General features: G+C 41.1%; 1 protein-coding gene across 1 annotated transcript; it reads right to left on the bottom strand.

Moving 5' to 3' along the window:
- Positions 1-1,422: 1,422 nt before the first annotated feature.
- On the bottom strand, positions 1,423-8,494 carry LOC109313741 (cis-aconitate decarboxylase-like). Its single transcript, XM_019540457.1, has 6 exons — positions 8,474-8,494; positions 7,788-7,842; positions 4,106-4,293; positions 3,744-3,836; positions 3,153-3,358; positions 1,423-2,341 (listed from the first exon to the last, which is right to left on the bottom strand). Exons 1-6 carry the CDS (start codon positions 8,492-8,494, stop codon positions 1,423-1,425), a joined length of 1,482 nt encoding a protein of 493 aa, XP_019396002.1.
- Between the last annotated feature and the right edge of the window lie 16,338 nt (positions 8,495-24,832).

Below are 24,832 nucleotides of genomic sequence, written 5' to 3'. Positions count from 1 at the left end.
AGCTATGATGAAAAGATCTGGCTCTTGGGATTCAAACTACATTAGGCTCATAAATGACCCTTTCACAGCAAATGCAGCTAGCATGGGGGACAGCTTTAGCCCTTCCCTGTCACAGGCAGAGCTGATGGTGTTCAAAGAGTACCGCTCTTGTAACAGGGAGAAGATCTGGTGAGGACCAAAAGACAATTAACAATTATTTGGAATTAGTAGGGACTTGTTTCCATTTAAGTGTTTAATATTTTTTCCCTTAGCAAACAGTACTACAGCTGCTCAGCTGTGAGTATGGCCTAACATTATTTTAAAATCCAAGTATATATATATTTTAAAAATACTTAGAATAAGCCATGGTTTCTTGTAGTTAGTATATTCCAGCAATAAAACACTATGAAAGTAAGTGTTTTCTCAGTTATTTATTTTGAAAAGTTTGGTACAAATATGATGCACAATACAAGAGTCTGGATTAGTAACAATGAGGAGAAAATAAATAAATGACAAGGAAGTTCTTCACTTCCATGAAATTCATCCATGCTATCAAAGGTACCCATATGGAATCAGTGCATGTCCTTAACTACAGTAGAAATTCAAGCATTGCTTTAGTTCACAGATAAATTCTTTGTACAGGTAATTTCATCTAAGTGATAAAAGACATGCCTGCATGAAAATCATACTAAAAGTTGGTAATCGAAATCAATCATACATATCTTTGCCAATGTACACATACATTTTAAGTCCTTTAACCCCTACATAATTCTACATATTTAGACATGTATGTAGAAAGATGAGTCAGTCTTTGGCTGCATATAAAAAGGCATATTTTTATAATAAAGAACTATGTTATAACTTGCTATATTAATTAAAAGATCTACAAACCATTTGATGAATCTACAACACCTGGCTGTTGACAGTAATGCTGCTATACTTCCCATCTGCCCAGCAGAACTAATTAATAATAATCTAAGAGGTAAACAAAAGAACAGAAGTGCACTTTGGAATAAGAAGAAATATTAGTGTTAAACATCTCTACAAACCAGGCTGTCAGCAGCATGCCAGATAGAAATACATTATAACTGACCACTTCCAAATTATTGCCTTCTTCTTGGGAAGGGCCTGGTTCATGGAAGATATCCCAGAAAGCATCTTTCTTAGAGATCGCATGTGTTTCAGTCACACTTCCAAGTAGTGGTAATGGTGTGCTCTGGGATATGTTCACCAAATTAAGCTCAACAGAAGAATAAATTAAATCTTATTTCTAAGTTGAGCATACATACACATTGCCTAGCTGATGGGTTCCTTATGCACTGAAATACATGCTTCAATCTCATTGTTACCCTGGACTTTACTTCCAACGTTAGAAAATATTCTGTCCCTTGAACTAAGAAAATATTGCTTTAGTATGATGCTTTACTTATCAGAAATGTTACCTTACAGGCTGGAGGCCAGCTGAGAGCTATCTGGAAGATCTTCCATGTTTTCTACTGTTGTGATGATGGTGTTCACTTGGTTTTCTGGGAACACATAAGAAGCATTAGATCGGAATTTCTTCAGGAGAGATTCTCTGCTTAGGGGCTTCCTCCAGTGTCCATAGAAAGTGTCACATCTGCCTGTCAGGACATCTCCATTCTCCAGAATCAGTGCCACCTCTCCATACATCTTATCAAAGTTGGCTACATTATCCTCAGGATGCTCCACCACCACCTTGGCCAGAAGCTCCATCAGCTCATGCCGATGGATACTGCTGTCTGTGTAGGAGCTGATGCCCACCTCACCATCCAGCAAGGCAGTGCAAGCATTGAACTGGAAGGAATGCCGGGCCTCATGCTCAGACTCAGGAAAAGGTCTGTTGATGTACTTGGACACAGGGATCCTCAGCACAATGGCACGGATCAAAGAGGGAGAGAAAGAATGATAATAGTTGACAAACATGTTTCTAACAGACAAGGCAGCATCCACTACCCAATGCATTCCTAGGTGGGCTGGGAAGCGCTTGAAGGCAATATCTTGCTTCTCCAAGAGGAATTTGTGGTTGTTTGCTGGCAGGGCTAATGGTTTGGGCTGATAGTCACCATAGAAAACATTAAATCCAGCACATCCAGGGATGTCATCAAGAATGAAGGGGCTGGCCTCCATCCCTCGAGCAGCCAGCAGCGCCGCTTGAAACCCCAGACAGGCAGCATTTCCAATATGCAAGGGCTTGACTTGAGTTGCTGCATTTGCCATAGGTGCCCCTGCCAATGAGGCAGCAATTGCCAAGGCATGGGCACACTGGGATTCGTTCAGAGAAAGGAGCTTTGCTGTGGCAGCAGCACTACCCATGGTGCCAACCACTGAGGGAGGATGGAACCTGAAAGGGAAATCACAGGAACAATCTTGTAGGCTGGTGTATGAATGGCCCTGCCTGCCCCTGCAGAGCTGAGCAGGGAAGCACCTGAGCCCCAGCTCACATCACATCTAGGGCACCAAACCCTTCAAAATCAGAGCCTCCACTGACGATGATCAGAGAGGCTCCACTGAAGCTGAGGATCTGGTCCAGAAAACCTATTGCTCCTTCTGGGGACAATGTATCTGGACATTACATTTTTTCCTATCAGTCATAAAAATCTGAATATTTAGGGGGCCCAAACTCCCCATCCTGTCACTTGTGTCATCATTCATACTTTGGGCAAAGTTCAGGTAAAACACCACCCTTCTGTCTGGGTAACATTTGTATGGGTGCCAGTGATGATGCCTAGCCACACATTGCAAGTGCATAGGCCAAATCTTAAGTCTTTTCCTCAGTGCTAACAGTTTGACTTCAGTGGTAATTTTCCCTGAACAAAACTAATGTAGAATTGAGTAGAAGATTCAACGCTTGGAGAACCCTCCCTGACCCCATTTCTAAACTGGTTGGCCATCTTCTAATGATGTATGAGGAGATATTTTAGTGAAATACATCTCTTGTAATTTTGCAAGGCAGAGGCTGTTTGGGGGCCACACTGTTGTTTTGGCAGATTCCCCCAGAACCTGGTAAGGTAGCCGCTAAACAGCAGAGCTAAATGAGCCGCATATGAGATTGGCATGGCCTGGATTCCAAGATTTCTAATGTAAATCACTGTACTATGTTCTAGTTCTTGCTAAGCTGAACGCTCCTGTCCTCTGAAGAGGAGGGGATTTACCTCTTAGGAATATTGTGAGCCTCATTGGAGAAATGCATCAGCCTTCCTTGTACTTCAATGCCCACATTAAATGCTACCAAGAAGTCCGCGCCACTGGGTTTGGAGCCTGCGGGTAGCATCTGGGAAGCTGACAGAAGAGCTGGCAATACTGCACCTGAGGGGTGAGTAGCAGGGTGCCAGGTATCATCAAAATCCATTGAGTGAGCCTGTTATGAAAGACAGATAGCAACACAGTGAATACCATATTTGTACAGCACCTAGCACTGTGGGATTCTAGTGCCTGCCTGGGTTCTTATGAGCCACCATAATACTAATACCGAATTCTATAAAAGCATCTACTGAGTTATTTGGTATTAACTGGCACTGTAATAAACATGCCACTCACATAACTGCAGGTCAGAGATGCACTTTACTTCTTGGTCCCAGTAACCATTCCTGTGTTAAAAGGCCCATCCATCCCTCAGTCACATCCCAGGCATCTGACTCCCTCATGACAGGTGTGGGGTCCACCATGGGGTTCTGCTATTGCAAAGTACTTTGTAACACTAGACAGTGCTACCAATATACAGGATATTCTGGAGAATGACTTACTGCAACTCCATTGGCAAATGCAGCCAGTGTAGGGGACAGCTTTAACCCTTTTCTGCCATAGACAGAGCTGATGGGGTTTGACGAGTACAGCTCCTGTAACAGGGAGAGCAGTGAGCATGAGAAGACACTGAACGTTTATCCGGCATTGATGGAGGCTAGTTTCCATTCAAATGCTTAACTTCTTTCCCCTTAGCAAAGAGTAATGCAGCAGCTCAGGCATCCTAAATTATGCAATTAGAAAAGGAATTTGCCACCAGCTTGTGCCTGGAAGCCAGAAACAATACAGGGCTCAGTTTGTCCTGACTGTGCAGCATGGTGAAGAATTTCAGAACGTAAGAGTGCTAGTGAAATGCTGTGTTTACCTGACAGTATTGCAGGGCAATATTGAACACACGTGTTGTGCTGCCTACAAGCCCAACCCCAATGCTATCAAGGATCATCCTTTTGCTCCTGTGCCGAACAACAGTGGACAAGTGTTCTGGCCGGACTCCGTGGATGAAAGAGGCAAAGCTGCTGGTCACAGTCTCCTTTGGAGCACTCTTCTCCAGCACTGTGGAGATAAATACAAAGGGGAAATTATCAGACAAGTTGTAGCACTAGATCCAAAGGGTTGACATGTAAGTCTCCATTCTTTCACTCTTGCTCACAGGACTAGTAGCTTACTTGTCAAGAAGTCCTACTGGTTTCAGTGGAGCAGCTCACAGGCACAGGACTACCCAGTTTAAGGGAAGCTGGCAGAACCTGGCCTTTAGTTTGAATCTCCATTGGTTAGAACATAAGCCTTCAATATATAGGACCAGAATTGAAGAACCTTGCTTTTCTACAGACTAACTTATGTGACCCTCATTAAGTTACTTAGCCACTCTTTGCCTCAGTTCCCATCTGTCCAATTGGAATAATAGCATTGCCTTGCTTCAGAGGAGTCTTGGGTAGCCACGTAATAAGGATAGAAAAATGCTCAAAGACCACGATGGCACAAGTCACAAAAGAAGAAAGACAAAATGTTGTGAAAAACTGAACAGAACATAAAAGAAAGCTTTCTCCTGCACAGGGGGGTAAAATTCACCTGGAGGAGGAGGTTTCAAAGGGACTTTAGTTAGGTTTGGGTCTTCTGTGCAGTCATGTTTGGGTTGTCTGTAGACAGAGTAAAGAGATTTCAACTAGAACTATGACCTTTTCTAATGGAAAGCAGAAATAAGATAAAATTCTGCATCTGTGCGAGGACAAATGAGATGTCTTGTTCTGATATGCATGGGGCTCTGTCAGGAATGAGCTATATATGTTTAAATGAAATAGACACAATCCCAAATCAAAAGCAAAAAATTTACAATGACGTCAGGAAAGTAGGGCAGGACCCAGCATCTTCTGACAGTTTATTTACAGATTCGATCCTTCAAGGATCATGCAAAATATGCATGCTTGTGAATATGTCTACTGAAGTCAATGGACCACAGAACTACTTAGTATTAAGCTTGTAATTTTAGGTTCAACTCAGAGGGTGTGTCCAGATGTGTGTGGATGTTTGGTTCCCTGAGGCAAGTAGCGGCGGTGCACCTTGCGCTGCTACTACATGTCCCTGGGGAACGCCCATGCCAGACACACTTTGCTGTGTGGCAAGATACCTGGGGGGCAGTAGGGAAGGCTGGCTCCAGCAGCCTTACTTAGGTTCCTGGGGGTCTCTGGGGGCTGCAGCTGCAGCGATCCTGCAGGGTGGAGGCTGACCAGCAGCTGCAGCATGGCTCCAGGCAGCCCAGCTCCATTTTTCAGCAGTGCCCGAGTGAACACTCATTGCTACTGCACAGTAGGTTCAGAAATCGTCGGGACTGTGCAGTACTGGCAGATACTGCACAGTCATTTAGTACTTGCTTTGCTGTACCAAATTGCTCTGCTGCAAAAATACCGTGTGCCCCCAGAGGCTGGGGGGGGCATGGTGACCTCCTGCAGGCGACAATGGCACTGTCAGCGGTGAGAGCATAGCAGCAGCAAGCAGTGACTGGTGAGCTCCTGCCAGCAGCTGTGGCACTGTTGGCAGCGGGAGTGGGGAGTGGCAAGCGCTGACCAGCAGTTGGCAACCACCCACGGGTGCCACTGGCAGTGTTGGCAGTGCCTTTTTGCAGGGGGTACACCGCCAAGCTCAGAGGGTGCACATGCACCTGTATGCACCCCCTACACATTGCCAATGCTCTGGTGTACCAGCTGTACCAACTATGCAGTGGGGTGCACATGTAGACATGCCTAGAGTAGAGCTGGAAAGAAACCAGAATTTCTATTCTGCAAGAATTACCAGCATTTTAGGAAGTGTTTTCAGTTCCAAATGAGAAAAGACCCTCCCCTCTAAAGTTCATAATTTTCTAAGTAATTTTCTAGAAAATGACAATTTACACCCATCATAATGATTTGCTTGAATGCTGTTTTGTTTAGCTAAGGTAAAAATGTTTCATTTTTGACAATGTCAAACATTAGAAGCTAATATAAGTTTGGTCACATGCACATCTGAAAATACACAAAGTCATACTATAACATGCTGCTAAAGTTAATATTTAATATATGAAAGCTATTTTAAATGATAATGTAAAAAATGTAACATGTTAACAGAGCTGAAATTAAATGAGAAAGTAAAAATAATTTAATCCAACCTTTTCCTAAAGAAAATGTCAACAAAACTGACATGTTCTGGTGAAACATTTCAGTTTGGATGAAAACTAGTCTTCATTAGAAAACTGTTCCATCAAAAATTCTTTGGACTAGTTGTACTGAAGAATGAAGTCAAATGGAAATTTTCAGTTTCTAACGTCTTGACTCACAGTTTGCCTCCAAATGTATTTGAGTCTCACTAGATTCTGGATGCTTATAATCCTCTGGTAAACACAGCTGTAAGACTCATTATTACTGTGATTAAAGGAAACAGAGTTCATAAGTTTGCAGAGATTTTATCAGTTATATCTGACAATCACATGCAGCTGCTTAGAACTTTCTGCCTTAAACAATGCTGCCACTTCCATTTATCTAGACTGCATCCTATGAAAGCTACAAATATATGCACTGGAAGTCATGGAAACAGCAATGTAAGGTAGGTACAGAGGGAGAAAAAGCATGATTGCAGCTTGTAGGTGGGGGAGGAAGCATGATTGCAGCTTGTAGGTCCGGAGGGGGGGAAAGCATGCCTGCAGCTTAGTTTCAGCTGTAAATTCTGACTGCATCCACCACACCAGGAAAAGTTGCCTTGGGAATTCAAGAGACAGCAATATTTATTCCCTGTCATCAGTGAATAAATCCAGATAACAGCTTTCTCTGTGATATGACTCTATAAAAATAAGAGGTAAAAAGAGCCTATAGATTAAACTTGGCAAAAGCCAATGTTTCTGTGTGAACTTTTAAAAAATTACTGTAATTTATCTATTCACAATCTTTGATCTCTTATATTAAGAACAAACCTGAAAGTATTGCAAGAATGCCAAATGTATGTGTTTGTAGAGCTTTAAAAAAATCTCTACAGCAAAATTCTGCTTTACTCGATGTTAGTGGGGAAATTCTGAATGTACACTACTGCTGAGAGTAGAGCAGCAGTGACATATAACAGGTAGGAACTTGCAGGGAATTATTCAAGCAATTGTAATTTCTATCCCTAGATTAAATATAGTAATGAAGTAATGAATAATGCAGGAACATAAAAACATGCTCCTGGCAAACAAAAACAGCTACAATTTAAGTAAATGGTTATAGTACATGATTTAGCCCTAAATTAGATAAATATTTTTTATTTCTATACAAGGCTAAAAATCACTTTTTCTACTTATATGGTATTTTGTTCATTTTAATTCATTTTAAAATGTAATAATAATCATATATCTAAGATAGCTATTACAGTAAGTACAATCATCACTACCATAATCAAAAACTGTACTTTGTCTTCACATAATTCAAGAGACTTTTCTAGAGACTTTTAACCCAGCCCTTTTTGTGAATTTTTACAAGACTATATAATTATTTTAGAAGAGTTCAGAAAATAGAAGAAAGAAATTCCTTTAAATGGGAAACACAAACCATGAACAGCAGTCTTGCGTGCTTGCTGGGAGGCTGCCAAGAACTTCTGGGCCTTCTAAAGGAAGAAGAAAGAGACTGTCATATAAAGCAATCATGGTTTTTAAGAATGTTTTCATTCTTTGCACTTGTAAGCCCTGAGTTATTAAAGAGCTAACAAAGCAAACAAGAGGTAGATAAACTTAACCAATACAACTATCAGAGCTTCTGCACCTGAAGATATAAATAAGTCACTTTCCAAAGCTGTAAGCTAACTAGAAATCAGTTCAAGATGTCAAAAATAATCGGAAAAAAAAAAACAGTACAGTGCAGTTATGAGTCAGATCTACAGTGCAATCACATTACACCTGTGAGAAGGACATATTTTGAGTAGATATGCTGAAAAAGATGTGTACAACATTAAAAAGAACAGTACCATGCTGTAAAAGCTAGCCACAGAAGACATTTTAGAACCAGGTAAAATGGAAGGTAAAATAGGAATCAGTTTTTTAGTTACATAGTTGTCAATGGAAAACACCAACCTTTTTAAATATGAAAGCAGATCCCCATTTTGTGCAAATGAACATTACACCATTGAAGTCAGTAAGTTATGATAGTTCACAGTAGCTGAGAAACTGCCCACAAACTTAATTCAAATGAAACAAACAAAAATAAAATAATATAGATTTCCTACATTGAATAGCATTTACCTGTAAAGTTAAGTAGACCATGCTGATGGCTCTAATTGTGTCTGCTGTTTTCTCTCTGGGATATTCTCCTCAGGAGATGCTCGAGGTGTCTACTTGGATGGCTTTTTGGTGTCAGGGTTTATATATCCTTCTGTAGCAACTGTGGTTGGGTTTTTTTTGTCTATTACAAATGAATGTCAAGAATGGTGACATCAGCCCCGGAGAGGTAGGGTTTGGGGAGGTGTTTTTCCTGGTGTACTGAAGGAAAACCCCTTTGTTTTCAGGAAATAAGAGTTAGGATAATAACTGAATGGTAGAACTCAAAGAAAACTCAGATCCTCGAATACAGAAAGAGCCACTGTGTGAAGCAACCTGCCCATAGCTCCTCCTACTGTGTGCTCAGGACTATAAAATCACTACTTACCAGGAAATGATAGGGAAAAGAGAAGTTGCTGCCACTAAGCTGAAACTTCTTCAAATCAGGTAACTCAGACAAAAGAGTCATAAACTTCATGTACACTTTTCTTTGATGTTCATTCTATTGGATCATGTTGTTTTCTTATCTCACCTAAACACCTTATAATGCTCATTCTGTCATAGAACGATCTCTTCTGCATTTCTTTTGATGCATTTCAGAATCATCATATTAATCTAGAAGTGGATTCCTTAATCCTTTATTTATATTTGACAGATAGTCATGTCTGTACTTGCTATTGTGTTTTGCTTAGTCCAAGCTACAACTGTAAAATGGTACAATTAAGATATTTGTTCTACATAAAATGTTAATTTAACACAATATTAATTCCACAATATGCCATAGCAATAACCTATGGTATGTGACCAAATATAGACCAGCTACTATATATCTCTGTAGGTCTGTTGTCTTCCTAATTGACACCAGCTGATGATCTGCAAATTTGCATTCATTTATGTCTACAACCATGTTGTTGCACACGGTTACAAGCTGCCATGTAAGTGCCCCGAATTGACTTCATTTGAGCCTTTTGCATACAGAGTTTATGCAACATTTAGGAATCCTTTGTGATAAAGAGATCTATATAAATAGTTGCCATTGTCACTCGTAAGATGTAGTATAAAATAGCAGCAAAATCTCAATAGAGAATAAATGTTTTGCCGTGAAACTTTTGGAGCATAGTATCGTTGTAATTCATATGTATGTAATGACATTTTATGCTCCCCTGTCCAATTTTCTGTGGGATTAATTGAATGGTAGCTGCTACTCAGTCTGAAAAAGGATAGCAGACTCTTGACATATGTCATTACCTTTTCCTTTAGAGACTGCCTCTGATCCAGTTTGTAAAAGGCATATCACAATTGCTCTGCTTTATACTTGCTTTAAAATTGCTCTGGCCAATGAACCCAATGGAACTTTCCAAGGTGTAAGGAAAAGGAAAAAAAAAGTGGCTCTCTCTCAAGGAGAAAAAATGGAAGGGGACATTATTATAGTGGGAAAGGTGATGAGAAAAGGAAGCAAAGCAAAGGCTCTAGCGACTGGATTGGAGAAAAGGTCTGCTCCATCTCATAAAAGACACTCTAGTTCAGTTGCCATGTTGCCCATAAGCATTAACTTAAATGCCATGGTGACTGGAAGCTGTGGTCTGTAAAGCTGTATAAAACAAAACGGGTGAGGTCAGGAGCCTGTTACATCTCATGCTGGTTTTAACTAAATGAGTAAAAGGAATGGACCAGGTGGGCTATTCCTGCTGCAAGATGACTTTGATTCTCACTCTCCACAGGCTTTCCCAGGAGGCTACAGTATTTACTCAGTTTAAAGCAAGTCAGTTTATTTAGCAGAGTCACTCTGTACTATTTAGTGATCTAAGGAATAAATTGGGACTTTGCTGCAAGCCTTGCACATGGTCAGCCACATTGACGTATTCCTCAAGGGCAATGGGAGGGTAGCACAGCCAAAGACAGGGAAAATTACCCTCTCTTCCCCCCCCCCCCGACCTATAGCAATGGCACATATCTTCATGTCGGCTCAGTTGTGCCTGCTGGCATGTGGTGCTGTGGGGGAAGAAATCTGAAATGTACCAGCATAAGAGGGGGTTTTTCCCCTTCTCCCCCTGTGACCCTGCAAATTCAAACATAATATTAACCTAAACCTCCAATTGTATCAGCTTTGTGTTGGCTGGAAGATGGAGACATTTGCAGCTGGGATGTCCAAAACAATATACAGAAGATGGGAGATGCCGAGAATTAGGTATTTAAGGAAGTGATAGAGGCAGAAGCTAACTGCAAAGGGACAGCAGTGATTAGTGATTTTATCACAGAAGACAATCCAGCCCTGGGCAAACTTTGAACTAGCAAACACCTATAAAATGTTTTCATGCAACTATTTGTTTCACAGTCCCCTAAGACCAGCCCAGATATTTCTTCATGCTGTAGCCTCAACAGTGTGATCTTTTGGAAAGAATGACTAATGGTTCCTAGTTTCTTGGGTGATAGTCAGCATACCACAGGAAACTGTGTGATGGGAAGGTAGTACAAGGCTTCACCTGCCAAATACTGTTTCTTAGCAGAGATACATTATAATGCTACCTCTCACTTAGGCACTAATTCAGGAGAGCATGAAGAGATTCAGTTAAAGTTAAGCATGTGCTTAAACACCTTTCTTGGTTTCATCTGCTTTCTTGAATCAGGACTTTGAAAATGCTCTGTCTAAACTTCAGTGCAACTACATAATTAAATTGATGAATTATTTTACAGATCTGTATTGAGTGCTGTACATGTTTAAAGGATGGGACTGTGAGGGAAGAACTCTTTACAAAATACTAACTAAGCATTTTCAAATTCAGGAAAGTTTTGGTTGTGGATTCAATTCGGTGTTTTAAGTGAAGGTTCATACTGTTCTATTCTACCAAGATTGCTTCCTTAGTTCCTTGTGTTGGTGAAAAAAATAACCCCTTCTCCTATGTGCGTGTAGGAGAGAGGCACAAAGTGTTCTGTTTAATTTGCGGAACACATTAGGCCACAATTTCAATGGTTTGAAATGCAACAAAAACCCTGGCTCAGCAACATCCTTCAGTGCAACACTGGCAGGTTTAATGTTACTCATATACTGAAGTACTCTGGTGAACAGAGATTTAAGCAGAGCCTATATTAATTATTTTTTCCAACTGTTTCTTGTTCAGAAGAAGAATTTCCCAGCTGTAATCTTCTCTTAATGTGTCAACAGTAGTTACACTGTCTATGCTTTCTTTCCAAGAGGCATTTTGGAAATGGTTGGGAATATGATGTCACTCCCCCTTCCCATTGCCATCTCCAATAAAGTCACACAGAGCTCTAAAAATAATAAAATAACAAAAATGTTGGTATTTAATTTTAGTCTATGTGCCCTGAGAGAACCTTCATAAAGCAAACCCTAGCTCATGGTACTGGGATGTACAGGTGAATGGAAGGTTGGGGTTGGGAAACATCTTTATTAGTCACTGAGGTTTAAAAAAAAGGGGATTTGGAAAATTCCAGTTAAAAGAAAAGACATAGAGGGAGAGAGAGAGAGTGTGTGTGTGTGATGGAGAGCTAACAAAGCACCTGCTTATGGCTGACCATCTTAAGAATTCAACTCTGGACTCTCATTTACCCATTATAGGATCTTCATTTGCTTATGACTATAAGCAAATGCAATGTGGAGATGATAAACAAGGAGGGAAAAGAAGGTACCTCTTTGACATGGAGACAGTATCAGAACCAAGAAACTATAAACTGCATGGCAAGCAAATTATAATTATTACTGTTGCTGTTATTATTATATCATCGTTGTTGTTATATTCTAATAATAATAACAATAATAATCAGTACTGTAGTAGCATTTAGAAGCTCACTGGTGATAAGTCACATGTAATCAAAGGAACAGAAAGACTGCCCCTTTCTCAAAGAGATTTTTCCCTTGCTGTCATCTGCTTCCCAAAATCATTTCCAGAAAAAGCCTTCTTTTATTTGTAAGACAAGACTGTATTATTTTGTGCCTGTTTTCCAGGCAGAGGTTGTTAATTTGCTGAGCTGTTTCTATACTCTGCCCTTGCTGCAACATCTTAGCACCTATCTCATTTGTCCTCAGTGCCCACATAAAATTTGAGCCCCAAGTTAAGGTTGAGATATTGAGAGGTTAAGGTCAAGATCTGCAAAAACGGGAGTCTAAATTTAGCTTCCTAGGCCCTTGTTTAAGCTTCTAAATAAATGGGCTAATTTTCCAGAGTGCTGTGTCCCCAAGACCTCTTTGGAACAACCTGGTAATGCTCTAAATTGGCTATCCATGCCAGGCAAAGAGGCCACAATGTGTACACAGAGAGAAAGAATTCTTGGTGAGGTCACCCTTTGGGTTACCTGTTAGCCCTTGTCAATGTTTTATTATCTGGCAGGAGGGTCAGCCATGGCAAGCACGGAAGGTTTTGCAGCAGTTTTCTACAGTGAACCTTCAGTCCTGGGGCTCCTGGCTAACGTTATCAGTGCCTTCCTCATCTGCCTGCAGAACTTCTCTTCTGCTCACACAGGCATCAGACCTGAGGGAGTGGAAAACATCCTGGCAGGTAAGCAGGGAACAGGTTTTCTCTTCTATAATGGAGGATCACAGTTCAATTGTGTTGTAAGGAAAGCTATGGTTGTTCTCTTTTTGGTTGGGAAATATGCCCGCAGTAAGCCCAACCATCTAAAAATTGAGATGTTCTTCACCTGTCCCCCTTTGTAAATCACATCAGGAAGACAAATACCAGCAATACACTGAAATGAAAGGTGCTTTCAGTCTGGAGGGGTGGAGAAATATGAGGATGTGCATTCCTTAAAGTATAGAAGTTATGGAGACACTACAGAATAGTGCCTCCACCCAGATTTTCTATTCATCAGGTCCAAACTTTTACCATCAGTTAGTGCCTTCCACCTCCCCCTTATCTAGCTGGATGAGAATGAAGCCAAAGTGGAGCTCTGGTTGGCTCTTCTTCCTGCAAAGTATACGTTGGGCATGTCAACATGTGCATTTAATCAAATGCACCTATCAAATGGCATTTCAGCAAGGTTCAGCATGAAGTTTGTTCATTGAGGCAGGGAGAAGAGACCCAGACAGCCAGTAACCAAAAGCTACAGTTCTAGCACTATTACATGCATTAGAGTTGTGTAGTCAAAATATGATTGGCAACATTGCTCAATCATGCACATCAGCTGTTTTTGTTTACCTTCTAGTGGCATTTCTATTTCCATATCATTTTGTGTTTTTTAGGGGTCCACCTCATTCTGATTGGAGGACTCTCCCAAATGCTGGCTGGGTTCCTTGCCTTCCGGAAATATGACCATCTTGGAGGCTCCGCCTTTTTGGCATTTGCCGCTCTATGGAGTAGCTATGGGGCCACACGTATCATTTCAGGAGCATATCCCTCTTTAAATAACACAAACCTAGTATCAGAGAATGCTACTCATCTCCTCTCCACCTATGCTACCAGCCCCTCCATTAATCACACTGCTGTTGCTGGGTTGGTGGCCTATATTTTAATTTCATTTATCCTCTCCTTTTGCTCAGCCACAGTGAACTACATCATGCCCTTTGTGTTTGGAGCCATTACCCTTACTTTGGTGTTTGAAGCTGTGGCACTGTTTGGCCAGTGGGCGCTGGTTGTATCAGGGGTACTTGAGCTGATCATTGTTGTCTGTGGGCTGTATGGAGCAGTCACTCTCCTTTTCAAAGGCATCACCCAAAGATATGTTCTACCAGGTTTTGGGAATCCTCTCTTCAATGTCCTGCTTCTGGGCTCAGCTAACAAGAGTTCTTCCAAAGCCACTGGGCCAGAAAAGAAAAAGAACACAAAGTATGCTGAGCCAATGGCCCTAAGCAACTTATGTGACACCATTTCCCCTTTCATATTTGCCTTCTACTCTTTTGGGTACATGAAGACCTTCTATGTAGGAGCAGTCTGGGTTTCTATCATCTCAATCTGTCAGCTTTTCTCCAGTTTTTACAGTTACTTAAGAAATGATGCTTATTACACTACCAAATTTGGCTTCCACAGTCTCTACTGGCTGGTGATATCTTGGGAAGAGTTTATACTTACAGTCTTCATCAGGACAGAGAATGTGCAGCAGAGCAGGATGGGAATGATTGGGGACTGGTTCTTCCTGGCCACTGCTTGTATGCTGTTTTTTATGTCCTTTAATATGGATACTCTAGAGGTGGTACAAAATTTTGCTTTCATTCTTCTCACTATCTCCACGATCCATCAGATTCCAATCACAGGGGCTTATATATTCTTTGGAGTCACCTGTACCCTTTACTCAGGGATCTCACTCTATGCCACTTTTGCCAGCCTCATTAACTCAATAGGTGAAAAGGCTCTGATCCCAATTGGTGTCCAGGTTACATCTAGTTCAACACTCCAAAATGTGCTAATGAGTGTCAAAAGCAGCCTCATGAGGACCAAGAATATCCCAAGTGGTACCGCTTCTGAAATTTCGGATGCCTTGTTCTATATCTGCAATGGCCTGGCTGCACTTTCTGCTATCCAAGGTACTTCAAATGACAACACAAGACAGCACCTTACTATTCCCTCAGTGCTAATCCCTGGAGCCATATTTCAGTTGTATGTATGTAGAATCCAGGTCCAACAAGGAAGAAAATTTGGGTCCATCCTTCCCTTCTGTTATGCGGCTATTTGGGCAACATGGACCTGGCTGCGGATGGCAGGTAACAGCATTTCTGATTTATCTTTTCACTGATCTTTTTCAAAACAAGATGATGCTTTTAAGAAACAATCTGCTTTTCATATAATCTCCAAAGCAGAATCCTCCTTAAACTAACATATCTATTCATTTAGCTGATTTATTTGCATTATGTTAATCTTTTCTCACAGCAAAGAGAAGGAAGAAAGTGGGAATACTAGGGATGAGTCCTAGTTTGCATTAACACAATTGGTCACAGCTCATATTACAATATGTTCTAACTGGAAAAATTTAGGATAACATCTTAGCTCCCACTAGGAGTTTTGTTATTAATTTAATTGGAGTCAGCTTTTAAGCCCTAGACACTGCAACCTTTTATAGACAGCAGGTGACCACCAGAGAATCATCCATTATTGTCTGTGTGTCAGAGGAACCAAAAAACGTTTCGCCTAATGTTTTCATTAGTTGTGTTTCTTCTGAAAATCACCATAAATTAATTCACTTTCCAATCATGCCAATTGTAGATGTGCTACTCTTTTGTTACCCTGCCCTTGATATTTTGCTCACAACTAAATGTGTTGGTGCTATTTCAGGTCATTTACTGAATATTAACACATGGAATGATGAAGGATTCACAGAAGGCTCTGTAGCCTTTTTGGTGGTCAATGTATTTTTAATGATTTTAGGTAAGTCTTAATGCAATATAAATCATTGTTAATTGATTGCTGTTGATTTTAGGTTGGTACTTAGATGCCTCATTCTTAGCTGAAATCCGACTGTCCTAAGGGCTGTACAAACATATAGTAAGACTCAGCCTCTGCCTCAAAGAACTTTCATTCATTATAGATGAGAAAGGAAGAAATGGTGGAAGTGGAAATAGCTATGTGACATGCCCAGCGTCATAACAACAAGCCAACCACAGCTGGGAATAGCAGGCAGCTGTCCAGCACACTTTGCACTGGGTTCAAAAGATCAGCACTGAGAGCTAATAGAGTGAAAGTTCTGGGTTACAAAGACTGCAACACTCATGAAAGACTACCAGAGGGAGGGAAGGGAAAGTTATGATAGGATCAAAGATCTTTTCAAGATAAAAGATTCAGCTAAAATAAAAGTACAAGAAAAACTGGTCTAAATTCACCACAGGTTTAACTCCTTTGAAAGCTTCCTGGACAGCTGCTATAAATCAGAGAGTTGAGGGCTTGTATGCAAATGTTTCCATGTGAGACATGATAAAAATTGGGGTTAAGGTTTTGGTAGCATGATTTTCAAAACCTAAGGATTAACGATGGTAACTAACTCATCTTCCCATACCAAAAGGAAGGTGGGTAAATGTGTCAAAAGAGCATAGGGCACCATAATCTGTTTGGATTCACTTGAGTTAGGAATTTGTGGGTGCTATACCAATATCTTTAGACCTTTCTATGACACATTTTTCCTTCCTTCTTGTTTTACAGCTTCTTACTTTAACCTGGTCCTTCTCTGCCTGACCATTGTGATGGAGGTTTTGATCATTTGTTTCCTGCTCTTTACAGTAGACAACCTCCCTGGGCCACTGGAGAGTAAGTCATGATTAGAACTTACAGGTAGTTCCTCATAGTCTTAAATCAAGAAATTCAGTGATTTGGATCTAGATGGGCAAAGGTGTTCTGAGCATGTTCAGAATGAAAAAGTGGTGGGAAAATGCTGTATATCACCATCAGAAGGCTAATGGAGGGAAGGTACTAGTCATGGTTGGCCAAGTGTCTCAGCTATGAGTAGCAAAGGAATCCTTTTGTTTAGGTATGAAACTCTTTGCTCTAGATAGCTAAGGAAACTCTTCATCATCCCCAACCCCAAGTGATTACATGGGAACTAAAGATGCTTAGCACTTCTAAGAAACAGACCACGCTTCTAGACACACAGTTGGCATAAATTGGTGTAGCTCCCTTGAAGTCACTGACTTACAGTAGTTGAGGAACTTCCTGTTAAATGTAACATACAGCATATGGCTTGGCTTCTTTGAGAAAGCAGGTCTCTGGAAAACAACTGGTGAATATTACAAAATAATTCAAGTAGCTCACAAACAAATGTATAACATGTATAACACGTAAGTATGTTGACCTGCAAATGTAATTTTGCATGGGAGAAAATAATGGCTTGAAACAAGACAGGAAATAATGGCAAAAAACAGGACTTGATTTCTCCTCACCTTTGCTCTCCTGCTTTTCTTCAGTTGTGATGCTGTCTATCTTCAGTGCCATCTGCCTCTATGGAGCAACAGCCTCTCTTGCAAACTGTATATTTGGCAAAGACCTCATAATGATGGGACCCCCTCTCTTCAAAGTAAGAGGCTGCTAGTGTGATGTAATAAGTTCACTGTCCATTGGTGACATCCTAAATAATGTTATTCTAGTATTTTGGTATTCAAAGAAATTTAAGGGAATTTTGGTATCTCACCTCCATTGAAGTCCCCTGGCCCTTAATATCTTTAGTCTGCTCTAAAATCCCAGATACAAAGTTCCTATGTAGTGAGTGAAGGGCTGAAAATAAGTTCTGGGTCATCAAGAGTAAAGCTGAAAGTTTGGGGAGAAGACATGCACATGTCTAATCTATACTCCACTCCAACTCCAAAGTATAGGCTCAGTAACATTAGTGATCTGTAAATCTCTGAGTTTACAACAGGACTAAGTAATGTTGAATTACATTAACTTTTGGAAACGAATGACCTCATCAGTGTGAATGGCAAGAGTCCCTTCCCGCTGTATCTGATTGCTCCAAATATAATTTACAGTACTGGAAGCATGAGCCAGGTAATCAATTAATCCTTCATTAGGATTGATCGATTTGACAGTTCAAATCCTTTCTTTCTGGGGGACTGTATTGCCAGCAGAGGTGGTGACTCATGAGCAAGTTCTTGAGCTGGAACCCTAGAAAGGCATCTATGGGAAGTATACAGGATTTTCCTTGACAGTTTCTCTAGGTCACTTTTCCACTGCAGCTTCATTTTTAGGCAGTGGATTTGCTGTATCTAATATGGCAATTTATTCATCTAATTCATGGATTTTCCCTGCCTACTTCTAGGCTGGGATGTCTAAGAAAGATACAGAAGATACTCCACCCTGTGTCTGTCCCAGATCCTATCGTACCAGTGGCTTAAGGACCATTGCAGACTTGCTGAATGCAGGTGCAGTATGTGGCGTCCCTACAGACACTGTCTATGCTTTGGGTGCCTCCTGCAAACACCCAGAAGCCATTGAGAAGATCTACCAAATCAAGGTGAGACTGCATCAATTGCTGTCTTATTACCTACCACTTGTGCGTGCCTATTTGTAAACCAGTCAGACTTGTATATATGCATGAATGAAGTTCCACACCATGCGCCTGATTAATGTGCAACTGTTCAGCATTTACTGAGAAACTTGTAAGTAGGTATAATGGAGGTCCACTATCCAGATCCTGCTATTAGATACATCGGCTTCAAAAACAGCAACACACCAACTTTCTTGGAGCAGCTGATTTCTATTGCGCTGTATATGGACAATATAGATTTTTATAACTTAAACAGATATAGACCCTATTCTAATCCTCAAAATAGAAACACCCTTGAAACTTGTGACCTTCAGGGCTAAATCTGAACCTGGCCCAGTTTTCTTGTAAGAGCTTATAAATGGTTGGAATTGTAAATCTAAATATCCCAAAATAGTGCATGCAAATTTTGTATCTTAGAGCTTTAGCGTTTGTTTGACACTGTCTTTTTTTTCATTAAGCAGTTTCCTGGCTAGTCCAGAGATACAAGAGTTATAGACTCTCTGACCTGGCACCAAGACGAAGCATCAGTACCAGAGGCTGTCTTATAATTTCCTCTTTCAGTGCCATGTCTGACCTCTCAAAACCATATAAACAGAAGGCAAATGCATGCCTGATAGGTTAGCCACCTGGCTCTAGTGAAAGTGATATAACTCTTTAACTCCACCAGAGTCTGATTTATTAAAATATATACATGCATATATAGATACATACACATACATACAAATATGTGAAGGCAGATGGTGAGAGGTGTTAATGCCACTGTCTGAAGCCACTGTTATTTCACTACCATTAAATCAGAGCAACAGAGAACTGAATAAAGAAGGCTTTCAGGTACAAGGCGGTTTAGGGAAATAGACCTAAAACCAGAACTTACCCCTCCAGCCTCACCCTTCCAGCACCGCTTTTCTGACAGTAAAATTACACCTGATTTACGCCAGTGTGACTAAGAGGACACAAAGTACTAAGAACTTAGAGGTAGCTTTGGAAGATAATTTTTACCCCTATATTGGCTGCATCTAGAGCAAGGGTGCAGATGCAACCAGTATTGGAACCAATATTGGGAGTTACAGGTCTCTCTATTTTTTTTAAATATGAATGTGCCAAGCCCAGAGATGACAGAAGTCCCAAAATACTCTGAGTATGAGGGTGGCATACAGCACGCTGCAACATAGGAAGCAAATGGACTGCATTCATCTGTACCTTAACCATACCATTGTCATGCTCTGTATCTTATTTTCTTCTCTTCTTTTCAACTTTCATAGGACAGGCCTCAAGAAAAGCCCATCTGCATCTTTATTTCCAACTTGGATCAGTTGCGAGCTGCTACTCCCCCCTTCAGTCCTCTTCTTTGGGAATTCATGGGAAATGTCTACCCTGGAGGCATTGGCTGCATTGTCAAGAAAGGGGAATGGCTGAAGAAATTAGGTGGGTGAGATGGGCATTTCCAATGCCATTTTCCTTTTTCAGACTTTTAATTTTCTGTCTTTAAAGATCGCACAGCCCCCTAGCCTGTTACTAAAGATATATTCTAGCCTCTAGCAAAGTAATAACACATCAGAAAGGTACTATTGCCTGGGAGCCTTATCACATGTAGTCATTGTGGGCTAATGAGAAGCATAGTATGGTGACTCCAGTCAGATTTAGTAGTGACCGCCCTAGAAAGGATGACTGCCAGGGGCTCCTATTGCAGTGACATTGGGTGCAGTCCCTATATCTGCCTCATAGTGACCCACTCTTATGAGTGGGTCAGAAAAATATGAGGCCCAGGTGAGTTTTTCTATGGGCATTTCTTCCTGCTAGACTAGCCCTTACAGACTTCCCAGCAAAAAGCAAAAAAGAAAAAAACCCACTGAAAAATGCATAAATCAATTTCTGTCATTAGGATGCTTCACTCAGAACTTGCTTGAAAATGTTCCAGGGGATTAGTTCCTATAAAAAGGAATAAATAAATATTAGAGGCTAGATTTTTTAACAGTGGGAGCTGTTAGTGCAGCTTGCTGGAATAGCAAGCCCCAGACTCGGTGGCTTAGAAGGTCCTTCCAGCTGTATGCCTTGTATACCAGTGAATTCAGCATTGTGACACAATGTCAGTTGAACTTCGGAAATTTATACCAGTTGAAGTTCTGGACCTTTGTCTGTATTCCCACAAATTCTTTCCTAATATTTATAGTTTCTATCATGCTTTTCTGATGTGTGTGCTGCTATTAATATTAATCTAGTGTAAAACACTATTGTTAAAATCAACTAAGATGCCCACAGTTTGTGCATAAGGGGGTGGGGAGGCTTTGTTTGAAGAAGCTGCAGTCCCCCATGTATTGTGATAGATTGTTACTTGCAAACTCTGTCTCTCTGTCTTCAAGGGGTTGGAGCAGGCTATGACCGAGTGGGAACAAAAGATAGCATCATGATCAGAGTGCCTGACCAAACTGTCATGGTGCATCTCATAGACATGACAGGCCCATTGGCGATCACCTCTGCTAATCCCAGCGGAGAGGCTGACAGCACGCACCATGACATGGTCATCTCGTGAGTATCCCAACAATTAAGGGCTATAGTAAGAGATGATATTTGTACAGATAACATTTATAAAAGATGTATAAAATGCCTAAAGCCATAGTTTTTAAGTGGTATGTAGACCCTGAGTTGATCATCTGTGTCACAGTGATTTCACCTCAAGATAATATGCATCTTTTTGTATCCCGTCTCCTTTTTCCCACTAGGCGTCTTGGCCATAAACTGGAAGGGGTTCTTTGTGATGGGGAATCCAATGAGGTTGTGGCATCCACAGTGGTCAACTGCACAAAGATAGATGAAAGTGAGCTTTACAGCTAATTATTTTTTCTAGTCTTTCGGCTTTAGCAGTCAGACTTCCTTGGTACATTTCAATGTCAGTGTTTCAGCACGGCGTGCACAAAGGGCAATGATAATGATTCTCAAACAACTGACCCTAAATAATCCATTGATAGGCTGTACAGGAGCAAAGAGAAGAAAAAGAATCCTCTGGGGTGAGGTGGAATGAGAGAGGAAAGCAGAAGTAATGAACTGCATAAAAATTAAGGCTCAGGAAAACAAAAATGTTGGCAGCTTAGGCCTAAATTTTCCATGTAGCATGGAACAGTTATCTTCCCAGACTTGAATTAAAAGTTTTTAAAAGCTTTAAGCCTTAAAGACAATATATTTGGCCATGTCATCAGTGACCAGCAATCGTTTAGATTTGAGGATGATCAGTACTATGGCTCAATGATGGGTCTTGAGGTGACTGACGAATCTGATCCTTGAGCCACAGATCTGTCCACAGAAGTTACAGGTCTTTCTGTGTGGGAAATTAGGTTGTAGGCTTGGATTCCTCTCCTTTTTCCTTTCTCTGCTCTCTCTTCTCTGCTTTAAGGACAGGACACTTTACCTTGAAACGGCCTGCTGTTTGGTTGAGGTTGTGGCATCATTGGAGTCAGGTGGCAGCCAGCCAATTGACCATGATCCTAGATCTTCAAAGCTAACAAGGACTAGATGTGATTACTCCTTCAGTGACAGGCCTCTAATGGAAAGCTGTTGAAGGAAGTGCTGGTTCATGAGCAGATGCTGTGTGTGATATCTGCCTTGAAGCTGAATCAGTGCCTTTGCTTAACTTGAGGAGATATTGGGTTTTTGAAGGAGACATCTTGTTCCTTTACCATCTACAAAGCCTTGTCATTTGGCCTACTGCAAGACTTTGGGAAATGATGGCTCTAACAGACCTTAGCAGTGGTTTCTTGTGAGTGCTTCCTTGTGCGGCACCTTTCCCTGCCTTTTAGCTTTGATTCAGGTACCAGCAACTGTCTTCACTGTCTTGTACTTCTTCCCTCAAGGTGGCATCAGCATCCTGAGAGAAGGCTGTGTACCAGTAGCCAAGGTGATGCAAATATTTGAAAGAGTGAAGAATGGAGCAGCATGAAGTTCAAAGAAACTCTCTGAGCAAGGGAACAATAGTCACTGTTCTTGCACAAAGATTGAAGGGTCCCAAGTTTTGTTTACTGGACCAATTTCCATTAGTCACATTTGCTCCTATGATATGTAGTGTGTTACTATAGGCTATCAGAAATTCATCCACAGAGACCTTGGAAAAAACTGTTCCTGTGATCATCCATTTACCATCTGGTGAAAAAGAAAGCCCTATGTTTCATCTCTTTTTTTTTCGTGAAAAACAAATTGATCAGCTCCAGGTAAATGCAATGAAGCCAAATGAGAGTTCCATGAATAGCTATGGTTCAGTTATGACACTTGGTAGTAAAGTGATGCATATAATGAGGATATAAAGCAAATCAATGATAAATGATTTAACTACATTGCCCTGGTCTTTGGGTGACCACTGACAACAGTGCAGAATGGGTGGAAAATGCCACCATGTCAGATGTACCCATTTTGCATTTTATATACATTTTACTTTACACTTGTCTATATGATTGCAATAGATGCAGTCTAGACTCAAACTTTAGCTATTGTCCTTAAATCACACCATTCTGATATTCATAAATGTAGCTTGGTGTCCAGTTCAGAACAGCCACCCTTGTTTCTAAACTCCTCTGTGGTTTGTGCTAGCTTTTGCCTTGGACTTTGTTCTGCTCACCTCTTCACTCCCTTAACTATCTAGTACAAACTTCAGTTCTGTTTTTCTTGCACTGTAGCACCACTGGTGGGATAAGGGAACCCTCTCCTCTGTAGCCTCTGCCATTTTGTACTCACCTCCTATAATTTCATCTCACAGATTTAGTCTCCTTCTTTATTACTGACATGAAATAGCACTGGAAGATCCCACTGAGCCTTGGGAACCCACTGTGTTAGGTTTTGTATCTCCATGAAAAATATGCCAATCCTGCCTCAAATATCAGATAATTAAAATGAATTATAAGAGTCAACGGGGAAAGAAGGAAGATGATAGGATAACAATGCAGAGGTTGAGGCTGTATCTGCACAGCAATAAAAAATATGATTGTAACATGCATGGGCACAGATGAGCTGGCTTTTATCTAGCTAGCCTGGCCCTTGGTGATGATAAAGATGTAGTGGTACAGAGTGAAATGCAGGTTGTGCAAGCCCATTCAGGATCATGAGTACTTGGGTGATTGGTGCCCATGCCACCATGTCTTTATTTGCATTATAGAACAGAATCATAGAATCATATGCATTCAAATGTATATGTAATGTGACTTAGATTTGTAGACATGTTATGGCCCCATCCCCTGAATGAAGTATAGACCTAGTCTGAATTTGGCATATGGAATGGCATTCATTCCATTTACAGTTTATATTGGCAAACAGTCTAGGGCCCTCAGTCAGGACAAAATCCCATTGTATTTGGTGCTGTATATAAATATCTTAGTCCTGTTTTGGAAACTCACCCCTCCCTCACTTTTCTAATGTTCTTAATGTCTCCCTCCTTCTGCAGTTATTTATTGCTTAGCTCTGTAAAGTTTCTCATGTCAGTTGGAACTCTGTGCACAGGACACCTGCAGGATCAGGCCCTGAAGCTTTACCGTACGGCCTATGTTTTCAATAGACCTCGGACTATAAATGTAATATATGTTTCTGAATGTGTTTCTGTAGTTTCAAACCTGTATTTTTAAGCAACTTGGTTCCACTAAATAAAATCTTTTGGAATATAAAGGAAAAGGCATGTCGGCTTAATTGATCTTTACTGAGCTTTATGTTCTTTAAAAATCATAAAATTCCTTTGTCTGATGCCAGCCACAAAGAATATAAATAGACTTGATCCAGGTAGAGGACTTAAAGCAAATAAGACTATCGTCACCTTCACCCCATCCCTTCACACGCCCCAGACTAAGAAAAAAGTCCATAGATATAGGTAGGGGATGCCTGTTTATCAGAGATCTCTCTCCTTCTGAGCTCTGCATGATGAGACTCAGTTCTAAGGCTTTAGAGGCATAGCAAGATGGCCCAGAGAGACTTCAGGGCAGTGGTAGGATCTCTCTCCCTGGGATCTGCCATTAGGTAGACAGGAAAGGGCTCTTTTAATCTGCAACAGAGTACAACTTGGCAGGGGCAGTGGGTGCAGATGCCCTGGATGCTGACTTGGAGGGGGTACCTTTCTGGTCCCCCCAGCCTCCAGTCTTTGCCGCAGCAAAACAGCTCCACTCTGCCTGGCCATAGGAGCTGGGCTGAAGCAGCTGTTGAGCACTCAGTTGGAAGAGCCTGGCAGAAAGAGTCCTGCACTGCCTGACCAGAAAAGACAGGTGTGGAGACATCCATGGCAGGCAAGACAACTCTATTTCTCTCCCCAACCCCATCCCTCTCCCCATCTTCTGTCGCCCAGCCTATTCTCCAGCACTTGGCACCACCTGCTCTGGGAGCAGACACATTTACCCAGGGTGCAAAATTCATAGGTAATGCCTCTGCAACAGAGGCACAATCTGAGTGGCACGTTCTCACCCACCT

This window comes from Crocodylus porosus, unplaced genomic scaffold (assembly GCF_001723895.1).
Source record: "Crocodylus porosus isolate Cpor-Errol unplaced genomic scaffold, CroPor_comp1, whole genome shotgun sequence".
Lineage (NCBI taxonomy): Eukaryota > Metazoa > Chordata > Crocodylia > Crocodylidae > Crocodylus > Crocodylus porosus.
The sequence above is the reverse complement of the archived record's forward strand: the minus strand, read 5'-3'. Positions and strand labels throughout refer to the sequence as shown.

Bases quoted from the DNA above. Each gene is read 5' to 3' on its own strand.
- LOC109313741 (XM_019540457.1), bottom strand. From the start codon at position 8,494: ATGGTCTACTTAACTTTACAG. The intron at 7,843-8,473 runs GTAAATGCTATT...TTCTTCCTTTAG, and splicing joins TGGTCTACTTAACTTTACAG to AAGGCCCAGAAGTTCTTGGC. The intron at 2,342-3,152 runs GTAAATCCCCTC...TTTCCCTTTCAG, and splicing joins GCTCACAATATTCCTAAGAG to GTTCCATCCTCCCTCAGTGG.